This window comes from Caretta caretta, chromosome 7, assembly GCF_965140235.1.
Source record: "Caretta caretta isolate rCarCar2 chromosome 7, rCarCar1.hap1, whole genome shotgun sequence".
Taxonomy (NCBI): domain Eukaryota; kingdom Metazoa; phylum Chordata; order Testudines; family Cheloniidae; genus Caretta; species Caretta caretta.
In genome coordinates, this window is record NC_134212.1 from 31,647,783 (window position 1) to 31,666,396 (window position 18,614).

An 18,614-nucleotide genomic window follows, 5' to 3' on the forward strand; every position below is an offset into this window, starting at 1 on the left:
TTGTAGGGACTGAGCCCCGCTATGTGGGGACAGGGATGGGGACTGGTCTATAGGGGAGCATTCTACAGGGGCAGGCAGAGGCCCACCCCCGGCACAGGGAAGGGAAGGGATTGAGCCCAGCCTCACGGACATAGGGAGAGGGAGGGCATTCTGCAGGGGTTGAGTCCCGTTCCCTGAGCACAGGAAGGGGATTCTATAGGGGAGGGGATAGTATAGCGGCTGAGCCCCACTTCCGGGGGACAGGAAAAAGGAGAGGGAATTCTATAAGGGATGGGGATTCCATAGGGGCTGATCCCAACCTCCTGGGCACGGTGGTGGTGGTGGTGGATTTATATGTGCTGGGCTTTGCTCCCCGAGCAGAGCGAAGAGGAATTCTGCAGGGACTGAATCGTGCCCCTCAGGAAAGAGGAGGGGGAGGGAATTTTATAAGGGACAGGATTCCATGGGGGCAGAACCCCACCCCCAGCACACGTATGGGGGATTCTGCAGTGGATGGGCGTGGGAGCAGTGAGACAGTGTGGGGATGGCACTGGGGATGCCCGTGGAGTGGGAGCCAACGTGGGGGGCAGAGGTTTCGCCCAGGCACAGGGATCGGTCCCCTCAGTGCGGGGGCCCTCTGTGCTGCATGGGGTACAGTCGCTCCCAACACCCCCTCTCCATCAGGGTAACGGGAGGCTGCAGGGAGCGCACCGCTCGGTGTTAGAACTGGGCGGTGCATTGATGGGGAATAGCAGAGACCTGGGGCAGTTCAGTGTATCGCAAACGCCCCCTTATAGCTCAGCTCCCCGACTCCCTCCTGGGTTGGGGACTCGAGAGTCGCGTTGGGGGTGTGAGAACTGGGGCTGCTAATAACATCGGAGCCCCCTTATATCCCAACCTTCTACCCCATATATCCCCGATGCCCCTCATATCCCAGTCCCTGCCTTGAGTCCCCGCTCCGCTCTCCAGAGCTGGGGAGGGGACTCAGAGTCGCGGGGGGCGACAGATGAGACCCGGGGGGTGACCCCATCTCCTCCCCCCTACGCTGCAGAAATAGAGCGCGGCCCCTTTAAATTTACCCAGGAGCCCTTAAAGGAGCCCCAGGGGCCCCAGACAGGAATCCCCACCCCGGTCGGAGCAGCCTGGCTCGGCCGCAGCCGCCGTTCGGAGCCCGGGAGCCCCCTCCCCGCGCGGGCAGGGCTCTGCTGTAGCCCCGAGCCTGCCCCGCGGCCCCGGCGCGGATGGACAGGCGGCCGGAGGGGGGCGGGTGCTGACGGACGCACGGACACAGGGATGGAGCCGCCTCCCTCCCCTCCCCCCCGCCGCCCCGTCAAACGGGAGCCCCTGGACCCGGAGGCAGGTGAGAACAAAGGGGGCGGCTGGCGCCCCCTGCCGGCCCTGGGGTGAGCAAGCGCCCAGGGCACCCGGGTGGGGGGGTGACGGCCCCTTTAAGACTCCCTTCAATGGCTCTTTGAAGCCTCAGAACCCCCCGGTCCCTTTAAGACTCTCGCCCCATCCATTAAAGCAGCAAGCCCCCCATTTCAGAGGGAACGAATCCTCTCTCCTGCTCCCCCGTGACCCTTTAAGACCCCTTTCCTTAAAGACACATAGCCCTTACAGAGCAGGTCTCCCCCCGTCACTGTCCACTGCCGCTTTAAGGCCCCCCACCCCATCTTATTGGTCAGGGTTCTTGTCCCCTGCTTCCCTCCCCTCCCCTCAGGTCTCTTAAAGGAGTAAGCTCCTCTGTCCATCCCTTTTATCCTGGGGCCCTAAAGGTGTCTCTAGGGCATTTAAAGGGGAGGGAGCACCCACGTTTTTGCTGGGGACTTAAAGGGGCAGTAACCTCTTCCCGTTGAGCTCTCATGCCTTAGCTCTTAAAGGGGCAGGACCATTATGCCCTTTGCTGGGATCTAAAAGGGCATGGATGGCTCTGGTCACTGGGCTTCTCCCTTTTGGGTAGGGGCACGGACGTTCAGGGTGATCCCTCACCCTTTGCCCCTCTAGGTCTTTTAAAGGGGCAAGAGGCCCTTCTCTTCCCAGGCCATAAAAGGACAACATCCCCAAACACTGTACATAGCTCTGCCAATGTCCCTCAATCCCCACTTGCAGCCCCTGGCCATCCCAGCCCTGGGCTCCCCCCACACAGCTCTGCTGCTGCCCCCTCAGTCCCCACATGAAACCCATCCTCCCATGCATGCACTCTTGCCCAGATGCCCAGGCTATGTTCTCACACATCCCTGCCATTGTGGTCTGTTTCACCAGGGGAATCCCCAAGCCAGGACAACTCCGGCAGCACCGAGGCCCCTGAGTTGATGCTAGGGGGGTCCCTGTCATGGGGGACCCCCAAGGATCACCCCCTGATGGCCTCAGGGGGGCGAAAGTACTCAGATCACTGTGAAGAGCGGGCATCTCGGCCTGGGAAGAGCCGCATCCCCGGGCGGGACCATCGGCGCTATTATCACGAGCACTGGCGGGCTGAGTACCTGATGGACTTCAACCCAGCACGGCATGGCATGATCTGCATGGTGTGTGGCAGCGCCCTGGCCACCCTCAAGCTGAGCACCATCAAGCGTCACATCCGCCAGAAGCACCCCTACTCAGGGGGCTGGGGCCCCCGCGAGAAGCAGGTCATCATCCAGAGCTGGGACGCCCATCTCGGTCTGGACGGGGAGTCTGAGGGGCACGGAGACCCCGCCCAGGCACCTGACAGCTTGCAGGGAGCACAAGGTAGGGCACAAGTCCTATGCCCCAGGCACCCCCCACCATGCAGTCCTCCCCACTGTTCCTGTGCATCTCCATCTCTGAACACCCATCCCCCTGCACCTCTGCGCCCCCAGCACTCCTCCACTGCCCTAGGCAACCCTCTCCCCTGAGCACCCATTCCCCTCCTAGACACCCCTCCCCTGAATACTCTGGCCCATTTCTCAATCCCTGGGCAGCCTTCCCAAGTATCTCCCCACCTTTCCTATCATAGAATATCAGGGTTGGAAGGGACCTCAGAGGTCATCTAGTCCAACCCCCTGCTCAAAGCAGGACCAATCCCCAACTAAATCATCCCAGCCAGGGCTTTGTCAAGCCTGACCTTAAAAACTTCCAAGGAAGGAGATTCCACCATGTCCCTAGGTAATGCATTCCAGACCTTCACCATCCTCCTAGTGAAAAAGTTTTTCCTAATATCCAACCTAAACCTCCCCCACTGCAACTTGAGACCATTACTCCTCATTCTGTCATCTGCTACCACTGAGAACAGTCTAGATCCATCCTCTTTGGAACCCCCTTTCAGGTAGTTGAAAGTAGCTATCAAATCCCCCCTCATTCTTCTCTTCTGCAGACTAAACAATCCCAGTTCGCTCAGCCTCTCCTCATAAATCATGTGTTCCAGTCCCCTAATCATTTTTGTTGCTCTCCGCTGGATGTTTTCCAGTTTTTCCACATCTTTCATGTAGTGTGGGACCCAAAACTGGACACAGTATTCCAGATGAGGCCTCACCAATGTCAAATAGAGGGGAACGATCACGTCCCTCCATCTGCTGGCAATGCTCCTACATATACATCCCAAAATGCCATTGGCCTTCTTGGCAACAAGGACACACTGTTGACTCCTATCCAGCTTCTCGTCCACTGTAACCCCTAGGTCCTTTTCTGCAAAACTGCTGCCGAGCCATTCGGTCCCTAGTCTGTAGCGGTGCATGGGATTCTTCCGTCCTAAGTGCAGGACTCTGCACTTGTCCTTGTTGAACCTCATCAGATTTCTTTTGGCCCAATCCTCTAATTTGTCTAGGTCCCTCTGTATCCTATCCCTACTCTCCAGCGTATCTACCACTCTTCCCAGTTTAGTGTCATCTGCAAACTTGCTGAGGGTGCAATCCACGCCATCCTCCAGATCATTAATGAAGATATTGAACAAAACCGGCCCCAGGACTGACCCTTGGGGCACTCTGCTTGATACCGGCTGCCAACTAGACATGGCGCCATTGATCACTACCCGTTGAGCCCGATGATCTAGCCAACTTTCTATCCACCTTACAGGCCATTCATCCAGCCCATATTTCTTTAACTTGCTGGCAAGAATATGTGGGAGACCGTGTCAAAAGCTTTGCTAAAGTCAAGGAATAACACGTCCACTACTTTCCCCTCATCCACAGAGCCAGTTATCTGAAGGCAATTAGATTAGTCAGGCATGACTTACCCTTGGTGAATCCATGCTGACTGTTCCTGATCACTTCCTCTCCTCTAAGTGCTTCAGAATTGATTCCTTGAGGACCTGCTCCATGATTTTTCCAGGGACTGAGGTGAGGCTGACTGACCTGTAGTTCCCTGGATCCTCCTCCTTCCCTTTTTAAAAGATGGGCACTACATTAGCCTTTTTCCAGTCGTCCGGGACCTCCCCTGATCGCCATGAGTTTTCAAAGATAATGGCCAATGGCTCTGCAATCACATCCGCCAACTCCTTTAGCACTCTCGGATGCAGCGCATCCGGCCCCATGGACTTGTGCTTGTCCAACTTTTCTAAATACCCCCAAACCACTTTTTTCTCCACATAGGGCTGGCCACCTCCTCCCCATGCTGTGCTGCCCAGTGCAGCAGTCTGGGAGCTGACCTTGTTCGTGAAGACAGAGGCAAAAAAAGCACTGAGTACATTAGCTTTTTCCACATCCTCTGTCACTAGGCTGCCTCCCTCATTCAGTAAGGGGCCTGCACTTTTCTTGACTTTCTTCTTGTTGTTAACATACCTGAAGGAACCCTTCTTGTTACTCTTAACATCTCTTGCTAGCTGCAACTCCAAGTGTGATTTGGCCTTCCTGATTTCACTCCTGCATGCCTGAGCAATATTTTTATACTCCTCCCTGGTCATTTGTCCAATCTTCCACTTCTTGTAAGCTTCTTTTTTGCATTTAAGATCAGCAAGAATTTCACTGTTAAGCCAAGCTGGTCGCCTGCCATATTTACTGTTCTTTCTACACATGGGGATGGTTTGTCCCTGTAACCTCAATAAGGATTCTTTAAAATACAGCCAGCTCTCCTGGACTCCTGTAATACTGTATGATGTTATTCTCCCAGGGGATCCTGCCCATCAGTTCCCTGCGGGAGTCAAAGTCTGCTTTTCTGAAGTCCAGGGTCTGTATTCTGCTGCTTTCCTTTCTTCCCTGTGTCAGGATCCTGAACTCGACCATCTCATGGTCACTGCCTCCCAGGTTCCCATCTTTTGCTTCCCCTACTAATTCTTCCCGGTTTGTGAGCAGCAGGTCAAGAAGAGCTCTGCCCGTAGTTGGTTCCTCCAGCACTTGCACCAGGAAATTGTCCCCTACGCTTTCCAAAAACTTCCTGGATTGTCTGTGCACCGCTGTATTGCTCTCCCAGCAGATATCAGGGTGATTGAAGGCTCCCATGAGAACCAGGGCCTGCGATCTAGTAACTTCCGTGAGTTGCCGGAAGAAAGCCTTGTCCACAGGCATGTACCCCCACTCCAGAAATCCCTCCTCCAGTCTGTGGGGGCACCTGGGCCTCAGTGAGGGCTCTCTCCCCGCACCCCCTGGGGAGTCTACCTTGCCCACATCCCCACTAGCACCAGGGACCTGGCACTCCCCCGTGCCCCAGGCACCTTTCTTGTTGGGCAGCTAAGGCCCTTCCCCTGTAGGGGGTGCTCCACTCTGCCCTGGTACGAGCCCATGTGGTGCCTAGCCCTCCCATTTGTGATGGGGGCAGCTAGCAGCTGGGGGGTTCGTGGGAGGGCACGGCAGGGGATGGGGAACTGGGGGGTGACCGCATCTCCATGTGTATCTCTCAGGGGGGCTTAGGGGGCGGGGTATGCAGGAGAGCTGGGGTTCAGTGTTGGGCAGGAAGGGTTAGGGGTATCTGTGAACCAGGGATACACAGGCTCCTCCAGGAGCACCGTTGGCAGGGGCGGATACAGCCTGTGCCCCATGCCCATCCTGCCCAGGGGCTGGGGTCAGGGTTAGGGGAGTGCAGGGCGCTGACCTGTCTGTCTCCCCCAGGGACACTGTTGGCAGGGGGTGGGTTCCGGCGTCGGCGCCGTGCCCCATGCCCATCCCCACGGGGGGCTGCCCGGCGGCCGGCGGTCGGGGGGAGGAAGGCATCGCCCAGCGCCCGCCGGCTGGAGCGCTACGTGCGTGAGTCCCTGCAGAGCTGGTTCCAGGCCGAGTTCCTCATGGATTACGATGCCCAGGGCAACCGGCTGCGCTGTATGATGTGTGGGCGTGGGCTGCCCAGCCTCAACCTGGACGACATCAAGCGCCACGTGCTGCAGGCTCACCCCGCCTCGCTCGCCTTCAGCCCCGCTGAGAAGGGCGCCATCCTGGAGGCCTGGAACTCCCGCGCCCTGGTGCTGGCCACTGGCAAGGGCTGGGCGCCGCAGGGGGAGCACCCTGCAGGTGAGGGGGCAGAGAGACCAGGGTAAGGGGATCCCCTTGTGAATGGGGGGCCTGGGAGGACTGGGGTCGGTGGGGGGGAAGCTGGAGGGACTGGGGTGGGGACTGGGGAGCCTGTGGGTGAGGGGAATATGCCCTCTCTTGTGTCCCCTCTGAGGGGGTGGGCTGGGGTAACAGCATGTGTCACAGGTGGGGGCAGTCCTAACCTGTGATGGGGAGGGCATGTGTGAGGGAGATCTGTGGGGATGGGGGTGGGAGCAGAGTCTGTCTGTGCTGTTGTGGGACAATCTGTCTGTTCCTATGGGGCACCCACATGTGAACACCCCCCAGCACCTCTGTCTTGACCCCTATCTCTCCCTAGAGCCCGATGCCCCCTCCCCTGGGGACCTTAGCGGTGAGGCCCCTGAGCCATGTTCGGCAATGGCTGCCCCAGAGCCAGAGGAGAGCAGCTCTCTGGGGAGCTGGGCCAAGGAGGAGCCTGTGGCGCCATGGGAGCTGGATGCGGGGGGGCCACTGCGGGGTAAGGACCATCGGCGCCATTTCCAGGAGCACTGGCGGCTGGAGTACCTGATGGACTACCATGGCGAGCGGCATGGGCTGGTGTGCATGGTGTGTGGGGGAGCACTGGCCACCCTCAAGATGAGCACCATCAAACGCCACATCCGCCAGCGGCACCCTGACTCCACCCTGCTCAGCCACCAGGTCAAAGCCCTGATCGTGGAGGAGTGGAACCGCAAGGTCGCCCAGCTGGTGGAGATGGGGGCACCCCTGCCAGAGCAGGCCTCAGGTGAATGGGGGTTGGGGCTGGGGCCAGCCAGCTGTTGGCCTTCCCATGGGTGCTTGAGAAGCTGAGGAGCAAGTCCTGCCATCCAGCCCTGGGCACTGGGGTGTTCCATGGGGCGGAAGCTGAGGGCCACACTCTGCCATCCAGCCCTGGGCAAGACGGGTAGGGGGAGCTGCTGCTAGCCTCTCATGGGGAGAGGGACAAGCAAAGAGGATCCAGGGCTGTGTGGCTGTCTCAGAGTGGCCAGGGACAGGGTGACGGGTCAGATGGGGGCAGGGCTGCTGGGGACTCCCTTCCCCCAGGGAAGATGCCAGGGGGTGCCTGGTGTCCAAAGCAAGTGCTAGGGCTGCAGGGCGTAGATGCAACTGGGACCACATGCAGAAGCCCCGTAATCTGAACAGTAACAGTCCTGGTCTGCCTCCCTCTGCTACCTGCAGTGCATGTGCTGCGAGGACCAGAGCCCCACCTGGTGGCAGCAGGTGGTACTGCACCCTGCAGCTTCCTCCTGCGTTTCCCCCACAGTAGCCCTGGGGTATTGCATCCTGCAGGAGCGCAACAGGTCCCCCTAGTGGCAGCAGGAAGCATTCCACCCAACAATGAGCGCCCCCCCCCTCTCCGGTGGTAGTGGGTGGCATTGCACCCAGCTGCAGCACCACAAATAACCCCCAGTCACCAGCGGAGGAGCTGCGTGCCTGACCCACCCCAGGACGTGTTTGAGCACTGGCTTCTCCCAAACCAGCTCTTAAAGGACTGGATCAGAATCAGCACCGGAGAGGCCCCTCCCCCACGCAGAGCCAAGCTGGATTGGAACCAGTGTCCAAGAGGCCCTGCGTCTGGGCTGGATCAGAACAGCACCATAGGTGAATGTCCCCTCCCCCTTGCAGTCAGGCTGGCTCAGAAGCCATGCTCTAGAGACACCCCCACACCACCCACTGCAGCTGGGCTAATTCCCCCTTCCATGGGGAGGGAGGTGGGATGTGCTACGTACCCCAGCTGTGCTGTGATCGCTGAGCCATCGGGGCGGGGCCCTGGAGCTCTGTTGTGGAACCACAGGGTCAGCAATTCCATCATGCCCAGGGATGTGGGAATGAGGCCTGAATCTGTGCAGGGGGTGGGGCCAGGGGGGCCAAGCACGGTACCTAGCTTGACTTGACCTCGCTTTGTCGCTTTTCCAGGAGACTCCCAGAATCCTTTGCAACCATCAAGCCCCGAGGAGCTGGATGAGGATGTGCAGCTGCTTGCAGAGGGGGAGGAGGAAGAGGAGGATGAGTGTGTGGTGGTGGTGGGGACGCCCCCATCCACCCCACAGAGCCCCCCTGACCCCACAGCTGGCCCCCCGCTGGGCCCGGCACCTGCACCACGGCGGGAGCAGCGGCGGAACTACCAGCTGCATTGGCGCGTGGAGTACCTGATGGACTACGACGGCAGGCGGCACGGTCTGGTGTGCATGGTGTGCGGGGGGGCGCTTGCCACCCTCAAGGTGAGCACCATCAAGCGCCACATCCTGCAGGTGCATCCCTTCTCCTTGGACTTCACCCCAGAGGAGCGGCAGACCATCCTGGAGGCCTACAATGAGACCGCCCTGCGCTATGAGCCTGCCCTAGGGGAGGAGTCTGAGGTTAAGCCCCACCCCTTTCTCCAGGCCACTCCTGCTGGTGGGGAAGAGGCAGAGTTGGCCTGTGCCCCACCCACCAGCACAGCATAGTTGATGGACAGGACTCCATCTTGACTCTTGGGAGCAGGGGTGGGGGGTCCAGGCTATGGACAGACACCCCTTGCTCAGGGGGCTCGTTTGGGAGCAGGATAGGGGGTTCTGCACCCACCCATGCTACGGACATTGCCCCAGGAACTACACAGCACCTTCCCCCACCCCCACGCATCTGGTCCTCACGCACTGATACTCCATAGCCCAAGCTTGGGGGTGGGGGAAGGGCCTCACACGGCCCCCTGTAGCTTTTAATCCCCCCACCATCCGAGCTGGGGTGGCACAGAAATGGGGTTGTTGGGGCTGGGGGCGCATGGGGCTGGAACCCAGCTGCTCAGCGAGCCAGTGGAGAGGGCATTTGCAAGACATGGGGGTGCGGGAAAGGGATGGAATCATCTCCCTGCCCGGGGCAGGCACTAGTGAGCACAGGGGCAGCTGCTCTATTTAAGGGGCCAGTTCCAGACCCCTCCTGGGACTCTTCCTGGCCCCCAGGGTAGCTGGTTTGAAAAGCTGCTGCTGCCAAATCCCAGCCTCCCCCAGTTCCCGTCTGGCCTCTGAATGGGGCCTATCTCTTCCTGTCCCCCAGCCCCAGCTGCAGGGTTTCACTCCAGCAGCCTCTTCCTGGCACAGGAGCAGGCTGGAATCCATGTCCCTCGGAGCTAATTGGATGTAACCCCAATGCTTCCTTTCCCCCACCCACTCCAGGGAAAGTGCCACCCTCTGTGGAGAGTCTAGACTGGCCTTTGCAGTTGTGTGTATTACCTTAATTAGCTGCCAGAGTCACCGCACCTCATCTAGATGCAACATCCTAAGAACCTTCCTTGGGCTGAAGTTAAACTGACTCTCCCCCGCCAGCACCAGGGGGCCCTGGTAAGTAACCCCTGCCCCCCGCTAAATGCCAAGCAGTGCCGCTTACGCGAGCCAGGCGAGGCCTCGGCCCCCATCGCGCGTGGATGGCTGCCCAACTGGAACGCAGCGTTTTGCACTCACTTCCAGCCGGTGTAAAATGGGGAAGCAGGGTCCCTGCCTTGAGCCATGCGGGCTGGAATTTCAAGCGCTGGAGCAAGGCTGCGGCTGGGGGCCTCAGATGGGGATAAGGGGGTCAAGGCTGGGCCGCAGCTGGGGGTGGGACTGGGGGCAGGAGCAGAGCCACAGCTGGGCCATGGTGGGGGCCAGTAGCCGGGCCCCTGGCTGGGGTCGGGGCTGGAAGCTGGAGCTGTGGCTGGGGGTGGAGAAGAGCTGGGGGCAGGGTGGGGCTGGGTGACACTTCCTCCCTACCCCCTGTTGGGGCTGGCCTGGGCCTGCTGCACCGCCCAAACGTGCCTCCTTGCCCCCATGGGGTGGGCGCACCCCACAGTTTGGGGACCTCTGCCCTATGGGAAGCTAAGATACTTCTGATTCCACCATCAGCTCGTGGTAGGGGGAGCTGCCACGCAAAGACAGTCAGTAGTATGAGCTGAGATCCGCACTCTTTGCTACCGTCTCAAATCTACAGATGGGAAAACTGAGGCCAAGAGCAGCTTAGGGACTTGCTCAAGGTCCCCGAGAAGGTGTGGGGCAGAGCAGGGAATTGAACCCAGGTCTCCTACTGACCAGTGCTCTAACCACTAGGCCCATCTTATGCATGGGGGAGCAGATGTCTCTCTGTGCTAGTTCCCCAGAAACATCTTAGCTCGGTGGTCTCCCAGATGCCGATTTGATGGGGCAGAGCAGCAACTCCTGTGAATCAGCATAGCTCCTGCTGGCTTCCACGCAGCTGATCTCAGGTCAGTGCTGGATCTGCCCCAGGTGCCCGCGCCCCCCACTGCCAGCTAGGAAAGGATGCGTCCTTCTCTGCTCCGGCTGCCAGGCTTCACAAGGGTCCTGTCCTAAGCTCCCAGCTGCCCCGTGTGTGACCAATAGCCCTGTAGCCCTCCACCATGCAGGGGCAGCATCTGTTGAGTGGCAGCGATCCCTCCCCTTTGTTCTTTGTTCTGTACTAGCCCCCCTCTCCCCAGTGATGGGGGTGGGGATTGATGTAGGTGCCTGGGGCACTCCTGCATGCCTCTGTCTCTAATGTGGGCTGGCAAGGGGATACTGAGCTAGATGGGCCTATTGTTGTAATGTGGGGGGGAAGAGGGGGACCCTGGCTGCGATGGGCCCTTTGGGCTGAGCTGGGGCAGGGAGGCGTGGCCCGATAGGGTCATTAGTCTGATGCAGGGTGAAAGCTCTTGGCAAACCCTTGGCAGTCTGGAGCAGCTGGACCCTGACTGCCACAGAGAGACAAGGGCAACGCTGCCACCCCCTCGCCTGCCCGCCAAGGCTGCTTCTGCTGGCGGCAGAGAATGTGATGCTGCTATACGCTGAGCACACTGGGGCCTGTTCTAACTGCTGCTTTGCAAACACTAGCAAATGTGCCCCTCCCTGCTGCATTCAGGGACAGTGTTAAGTGGCTCCCATTTTACAAGGGGGAAACTGAGACATGGAGGGGCTTTCTGGAAGATGGCCCAGCCTTGCAACTCCAGGGGCTGGGAGATCCAATGGAGACAAATCCACCGGCAACCACTTGTTACTTGTACCCTTGCTCCTAGCCTGCTCTGAGCAGGGTTACTGAGCCAGCTGCTGATCTACGCTAGTGCACCCTCCCTCCTTAGCAAAGGGGTAGAGAGTTACCCTAGAGCATGTGTGGGAGCCCTGGGATTACACCACCAACCCCTTTCTGCTGCCCCTCTCACTTCTCCTCCAAGGCACTGGGGCCATTCAGTTTTGCTCATGCTGCTCTAACCATCCATATTTGGAAATCTTTCAGTGCTTCCCCACCCATGTGTCATCTCTAGGCTGGGGGAGGAGGGGGGACTCCCCTCCTGCTCTCTCAGACACAGCAGCTGGCCCCTTGTGCTGGGGCAGCTCTGCTCACGTGCGCCCAGGCTCCAAAGTGATGGGTTTTTAAGCAGGCCTCCTCTTCGGAGTGCACCAGGACAGCCCCCTTTGGGGCTCCATCTCCGAGCAGCTGCATGAATTAGGGTGCTAACCTCAGACTTGGGAGACCTGGGTTCATTCCCAGCTCCCCCATAAGCTTCCTGGGGGAAGTCACTTAGACTCAGTGCCCCTCTCTCTACAATGGGGCCAATAGCACTGCTCTGCCAGAATGGGGGGGAGGAGGGATGATAAATGCATTAAAGATTTGGGGGTGGCTCAGATCCAGTGGTACTTTAGATGAAAGGTTCCAGCTGATGGGCTGTAGGGTTGGATGGATATTTGAGGGTAGATAGGTCCCACTGGTCTGATCTGGGAGCGTGGGGGGGGGGAGGGGGGGGAGACAGCCTAGCTGGGCCCATTGCTCTCAGATAGGGAAGATGCTGGGGGATGGGAGGGGCTCGACAGGCCTCTGGTTCTGATCCATGCTGCATAATCTAGACAAAAAAGATGCTTAGATGTTACAGCAGAGTTACTTTAGCATGGCTGGAGGGGAGTGGGGGGCGGGGGGAGTGAACTGGGGATAGAAGCAAGGCCTCATTCTACCCCAAGGAGAAACCCAGCTCAGGCTGTGACACTGGAAGGGGGCAGAGTTGGCAAGTTATTATCTAGAGCCCATCATGCAGGGCTGGATCAGCTGCTAAACACCCCCCCCGCCCCCCCCCAAAAAAAAAAAAGAAAAAGGGAGAAATAGTGCCCTATTGCAGGGGACACTCCTGTAAGCTGTGAAGAGTGGAAACCCAGCCATAGTGAGGGGTAGTGCAGAATTCCCTACAGCTGAGCGCTCCTCTCCCCACCCAGCTCTCAGCTGAGAAGGGGCAGGTTTTCCTCCTCCCAGCCCAGCTGTGCTGCAGCCCAGAGGTGGCAGTGGGAAAACGGGGAGTCTGATGCAAATCTAACAGCACTACCATGAGCCTTGCTTTTACTGCCCCATGGCAAGCCCCTCCTTTCAAGGCTAGCTTTGGGGCTCCAGCCAGTACTGTTGCCCCTGCCTGAGCTATTAAGAGCTGGGTGTAGTGATGGGAAGGCAGGAGCATCAGGCAGCTGGTAGAAATACCCATGGGTGCCTTTGCAGGAGAGACCCAGCTCCCTGCATTCTAGACTGAATGGCTCTTTCCTGCAAAGTTGACAGGGCTAGCGAGAGGTTCCTCCCGGGTAGCTAGTGTTCAAGAGCTGCCTTTGTGTAATCACGCTTCCTCTGTGCATGTGGGAAGTGAGGTGGGTGGGGGGCTGCGTTCCCTTGTGTATGCCTGGACACCAGCAGCACTAGGGCCCATTTGTGCAGGCCCACCCCAGCCCCAAATGGCAGTCCAGCAGCTCTTCAGCCCCAAGGTAGAGGCCTGAAGAGCAAAGCAGGACCATGAGCCCAAGAATCCCTTACCCCACGCTGCAGGCTTGCTGGGAGGGTGGAAGACACAGAACATTCCAGGCCTTTATGGGTAACACGTCAAGTGACACCAAGCCCCTGCCCCATGGCATGGGCCTCCTTTTTCACAGGAGCCGCAGGCTCTCCCTCTGGACTCAGAAGCTGCCTGCACGCTGGAGGCATTTTGCTTGTAGATTCTTACTGTGGTTTTAGAGCTCACTCCAGCATCCCAGAGCACGGTCTAGTAACCACACCTGATGTGTTGGAAGTGGTTATCCAAGGGGAGTTCAGAGCCATCTTCTTGCGCTTCCCTTCTTCCATTCCAGCTCTGTATATACCCTGCTCTAGAGTGCAGGGAAGGTGGGTTCTTAACATACAAAGATATGCCAAGTTAGGACATTTTGCCATTGTCTCCATTGCTGCGGGCAAGTCCAGCAAAGCCGGTTCCAGACTCCCATGTGAAATCTATAGTGAGGGGTAGCTGCCATCTCTTTAGGTTTTTGTATCTTACCAGTGTAGGTACCACTAACATGGTAGGTCACCAGGCATGGGAGCACTCACACTTGCCAGCGTAGGAGGTAGGTGGCCCAGCTGAGAGGCCTCACGCTTTCCAGAATTTTCCAGGTGTAGGGAGCATAGCAGCTTGAGTCAAATCTCAATCTTCCCTACCAAGAATGGCATTGCAAAAACCAGGTGGCAGGTTGGTGTCATGAGCTACGGACTTAGCTGTGCCCAACTTGACTAGACGCTACAATCATCTCAGTTAAGACCTACCTGAAGCCTGAGTGGTTTCGAATGAAATGTTTTTATACACCACCCCTTCCTCCCCTCCAGAGAGCAACCTGCTCCTTGTAGCTACCATGTAAATGTTGTTATGAATTATATTTATATGCCTATGTTACACTTTAGTGACAGTATTGGAATATTTGTATGTGGTCCTCGTGAAAAGGTGTTTTGCATCAGTATGTTTTTTTATATGCATATGTTTTGTAAACATGTTAAATAAAGCCTTTCAAATGATGCAGTTTTGAAGTGCATTAATTCACGGTGTTACTGCCTTAAAAAAAACCCTACTGCCAATGCTTCTCCACTACTTAAGTCTGCAAGATCCTTGCTTTAGGCATTGGGTCAATTATAATTCTTTAGGGCAAAGAGGAACGTTCAGAAGAATAACTAAATGGTTCAACTGCAGAGTTTTGGGCACTGCTCGAACACCTGGTCTAGCGCAGATGCTTAGTCACTTTAGCTGTCTTAAAAATGGTTTAGTTTCTTCCTAAACCAGGTGAACTGAATGGGCATAAAAACAGATTTAATCATTCAGTGCTACACCTCAGTGCAGACACTCTTCAAAACTGATTCGAGCGTCTGAGAGGACTTTGGATTCCTCTCGAACTGAGTTAGGTTGGTGCCCTGAGCTAACCAAACAGGGGTAGAAACAGTCACTTAAAGTGGTGGATGAGGTGAGTGAGTGTTTATAGTTCAACAGCAACTTCAAAATACCACACAGTTATTGCGCCAGGCAGTATGTCCGTGTTGCCATCTTTTCATAGGGGTCTCAGACCGACCACTGATACTTGCCTGCAGAGATGAGGTTTAGCTTGATGATAGAACGGGCCTGAGGAGTGGAGGTGTCAATCACGATCCTCAGCCCAAAGCTTTTAAGCACTCAATCGCTCGGCCTGAAGAGAAGGCCTGAGATCCTGACATCAACAGAGAGAGTGGAAGAGCCAGAACAGCTTCCCACGCCCAACGCTCGGCTCCCCCAGTGACAGGCGAGCCATGGGGAATGCAGATGGCTTGCGTATCCCAGCTGCTGAGGCTAACTCCATCCCACTCACCATCTACCCCTTGACAACCTCCCAAGACAGCTGACACAGGAAATGAAGCCAGTGGGGACCTGTCCATGGTGTTTTTTATTAATACCACATCATTTGCAGTTTGACAGGAACCGGGTTGATCTCCCGGGGCACTACTGTAATTTATGCTGCACGCACGCACGCACACACACACACACACACAGCTTCGTTAGTAGTTTGTTTCCGGTTTTCTGTCTACATGTTCTCTTTTAAAAAAACAAATTGCCTGGCACAACGATCTGTTCAACGTATCTCACAACAGCAGTAACAGAACAGACATAAGAGCTGGGCCAACCGTTTCCAGTGCAGAAGAGGTCCTGGGGAAGGGGTGGAAAGAAGTCAGGGCAGGACAATCAGTGCAGTTTCCACTGGGGAAAGCAGAGAACGTGGTTTGTTGCGGTGATGCTGAGAAAAGACCAGGGCAGGAGCAAAGAGGCTTTGAATTCCCTGCACTCATCCCCACAAGCTTTGCTTGGGAGGAAGAAAAGGTGGCCCAGCTTCTCAGGCCTGGGGGCACAGTCCCTGTAATAGACTACGTGCATCTAGGCTTTGAGTCAACTGGGCTCAGTTCAAAAGCAGAGTTGTATTTTTTGTGTGCACGCTGCCTCGCAGGGGTCAGAATCCCCATCTCCATGAGCAGATGCTTGCTAAAATGAACCCTGGGCTGCTCCAGGGCAGCCAAAGCCTCCCTTCTCCCTGCCACACTAAACTGACCTGAGGGAGGGGAGAATCCCCCTCGCCCCCTCATGCTGAACAGCTCGTTCATCCACTGGGCATTTTCCTTCTATTCCTGCTAGCAGTGCCTCCCCTGGAAAAAGCAATAGGGGTGGGCTGTTGGTCTAGGTCTCTTGCACCGGGGCGCAGCAGACTGGTTAAAGACTGACTCCTTCTGACCAGAGGAAACTCAAAGCTACCTTCCAATAAAGTTCAGCAAGTTAAGAGTGTACAAAAAATACAAATTGTGAAATACGCAGCTCTAAGACCATTCTGCACACTAGAGTGTTAAGTACCATTTCTGCACCCAGCTGGGGTTCAAATGGACCTTTGCTCCCTGCCAGCAGAATGGCACGCGGGCAAGGCAGCATGGGGCACTGTCTCGGTAGTTCAGCTCTCAGTGGTCACCCGCCCTCCGGGGGCTGAGATAGGGGTTATGGCAGCAGAGGAGTCACATGCAGAGTTCGGCAGGGGGTGAGGGGGTTGCGGGATGTTGTTTTTTCCTCTACACAAGTTTACAGCAGTGTACAGCAGATACAGACATTTTCATCTCATAGTAAGAAATAAAAGGTACAACCTGGGAGACGGGTGGGGAGCACGTTGCAGGAACTGGAGAGGAAAGGGATGAACCAGACTAAAGCACAGAACTGATGTCACGTGGGGGTACAAACCCCCCTTTCGATCAGCAAGGTTGAGGGGGCAGTTTCCTGGACTTCCCACCCCACCCCTTTCAGTACAAGTCCCTGACCCCCAAGGAGCCAGCTGGGAGAGTATTTTGGAAGCAGGGAATGCAGAGCGCCACTCTGTGGAAGTGCAGGAAGCCAATGAGAGGGAAAGAGGGATGTCTCCCTGCAGCGATTCCCCTTGGCAGGCGGGAAAGCGTTTGGCCACCCTGCCCTCATTGGAGGCTGGGAACTGAAGAGGAGCCAGTGTTCAGAGCAGCATTGGGTTGTTCCCTGTGATCGGGGACAAGACCCTTACAATCGTTTGGCTGTGCTGAGGCCTCCCCTAATGGCTTTGACGCCAGGTCTCCTTTAGTCTGGTGCATGTTCTGAGCCCAATTCTAGGCTTAGAAAAGCAAATGCCAAATAATAACAAGAAACGCTTGGAATGCAGGCTCAAGCTGACTCAGCATGTTCCTTCATAGGTACAAGTAACAATGGTTATAACTATCGCATGGAGTTTAGTAATGGCTGGATCCTTGGGCTGCCCACCCACCCAGCTTATTCTGGCTTTTTCTTCACCATTCCTGGAAGTTTTGCTTGGATCCTACAGGAAAAGAAGTGGGGAGAGGGTGAGTTTGAAGGGCCAAGAGGTCAGCTGGATGCTCATTAACTTATGACAGGCTAGTGATTGGATCATGCAAGATGTTTATGAGGCTACACGCTACAGGTCCGGAGGCTTTGGCTCAGGCAGCAGACACCCATGCTTTGAGGTAGTGGGTTCTCTCTCTGCAGACATGCCTGGGTTGTCACTGCACTAGATTTACTGAGGACCATCCCTGTGGCTCTCTCCTTTCTGTTCAGCACCTGTTCTGAAGAGCATCTCATGCCCCAAACGCTCTTGTCTCGAGGGCTTGTGAAGGAATTTAGCCCTCATGGAAGCTGTGGGAGAATCAGACTAGACTGTAAGCTTTTGGGGCTGGAACAGTCGCATGTATGTACACAAGGACGAGCGCAGTGGGGCCCTACGCTGGGAGCTACTGGAATGCAACTAAGGGAGGGATTTGCAAAGTGTCTAACTCCCCCTACAAGTCAATGGCAATCAGGCATTTAAAGGAGAGGTGGCCAGACTATGGTTTGTGAGCCATAGGGGGCTCTTTTACAGTTCAAGTGTGGTTCCTGAAGCCTACCATGCCCCCCCTTCTCCACCTAACAGACTGGTGGGGTGGGGAGCTCAGGGCTTCTGCCCTCTGGTGTGGTTCTGAGCTTCAGCCCTGCGAGGTGGGCCTGCTGGGCCCCAAGCCTTGGCAGGTGCCTTCCACGGGGCAGAAGTCTCACGCCCCACCACCTGCTGCAGGGCTGAAGCCCCAAGCCCCGGCAGGTGCTCTTGAGGTTATGAAGATTATCAGAGGGTCAGTAAGTTTGGCCACCCCGATCTAGAGTGTCAGATGGAAACAGGCCCAGTAGCTGTAACTGCCATGCCAAACACCAACACGCCCAGCAGAGATGCTTCTCTTCTGCAGTAGGAAGCAGGGCTCACCAGCAGTGTTCCCTCAATTTTTTTATGTCCACGTGCGGAGTGAATTTTGTTATGTGCACCAATATGGAGGTGATGTGTGACAAATCACCTCCATATTGGTACACATAACGAAATTCATGTGATGGGAGTGGGGCCGAGGGATTTGGAGTGTGGGAGGGCGCTCAACGCCAGGGCAGAGGGTTGGGGTGTGGGAGGCGGGGTGGACTCTGGGGTGGGGCCAGGGATGAGGGGTTTGGGATGCAGGCTGCCCCAGGGCTGCAGTGGGGAGAGAGGACTCCCCCCAGCCCTCTTTCATGGCAGCAGATCGGGGCCAAGGGAGAAGCGCCTCTCCGCAACTGCAGAAGCTCCAGCTGGGCTGGGCCAAGAGAGGGGCTCCTCTCACCAGTGGCTCTGGTGGGCCTGGGGAGGGCCAGGGGCTCCTCTCTCCGAGCCACAGCAAGTCCGGGACAGGTCTGTGCTGGGGCCAGCAGGAGGGGTGCCTCTCCCCGCCACGGTAGGTCTGCACTACTTGCCTCCAAGGAAGCCTTACTAGCCAAGAGCAGTTTGAAGAGACAATGAACTTGCATGGTCCATATGAAGTCAGCAGATCATGTGCACCCCAACCCCTACTTAGCAATGCCTCTCAGTCAAGGATCATTCACAACAGCTACATCCAGTTCAGATG

At 56.8% G+C, this 18,614-nt stretch overlaps 2 protein-coding genes across 9 annotated transcripts in view; one reads left to right on the forward strand and one right to left on the reverse strand.

Moving 5' to 3' along the window:
* The first annotated feature begins 44 nt into the window (after positions 1-44).
* ZFTA (zinc finger translocation associated) lies at positions 45-12,467 on the forward strand. 2 transcript variants are annotated; one of them, XM_048857442.2, is made up of 6 exons: positions 45-1,339; positions 2,242-2,706; positions 5,976-6,371; positions 6,730-7,155; positions 7,892-8,012; positions 8,328-8,505. In XM_048857442.2, exons 1-6 carry the CDS (start codon positions 1,273-1,275, stop codon positions 8,374-8,376), a joined length of 1,524 nt encoding a protein of 507 aa, XP_048713399.2. In that variant the 5' UTR covers positions 45-1,272; the 3' UTR covers positions 8,377-8,505. The 2 variants fall into 2 exon arrangements, with proteins under 2 accessions (XP_048713399.2, XP_048713398.2); XM_048857441.2 differs by lacking the exon at positions 7,892-8,012 and having other exon boundaries at positions 49-1,339; positions 8,328-12,467.
* A 2,606-nt stretch (positions 12,468-15,073) lies between these two features.
* Positions 15,074-18,614, reverse strand: part of RTN3 (reticulon 3) — a 39,621-nt gene continuing 36,080 nt past the window's right edge. For all 7 annotated transcript variants that reach the window (XM_048857417.2, XM_048857416.2, XM_048857422.2 and 4 more), the window contains one exon: positions 15,074-17,017. In XM_048857417.2, the coding sequence (XP_048713374.2) occupies positions 16,972-17,017 (46 nt within the window). In that variant the 3' untranslated portion in view covers positions 15,074-16,971. The remainder of the gene's footprint in view (positions 17,018-18,614) is intronic.

Coding starts and splice junctions, on each gene's coding strand:
- ZFTA (XM_048857441.2), top strand. CDS start 1,273: ATGGAGCCGCCTCCCTCCCCTCCCCCCCGCCGCCCCGTCAAACGGGAG. Junction 1,340..2,241: donor GCCCCTGGACCCGGAGGCAG/GTGAGAACAAAG, acceptor CTGTTTCACCAG/GGGAATCCCCAAGCCAGGAC. Junction 2,707..5,975: donor CAGCTTGCAGGGAGCACAAG/GTAGGGCACAAG, acceptor TGTCTCCCCCAG/GGACACTGTTGGCAGGGGGT.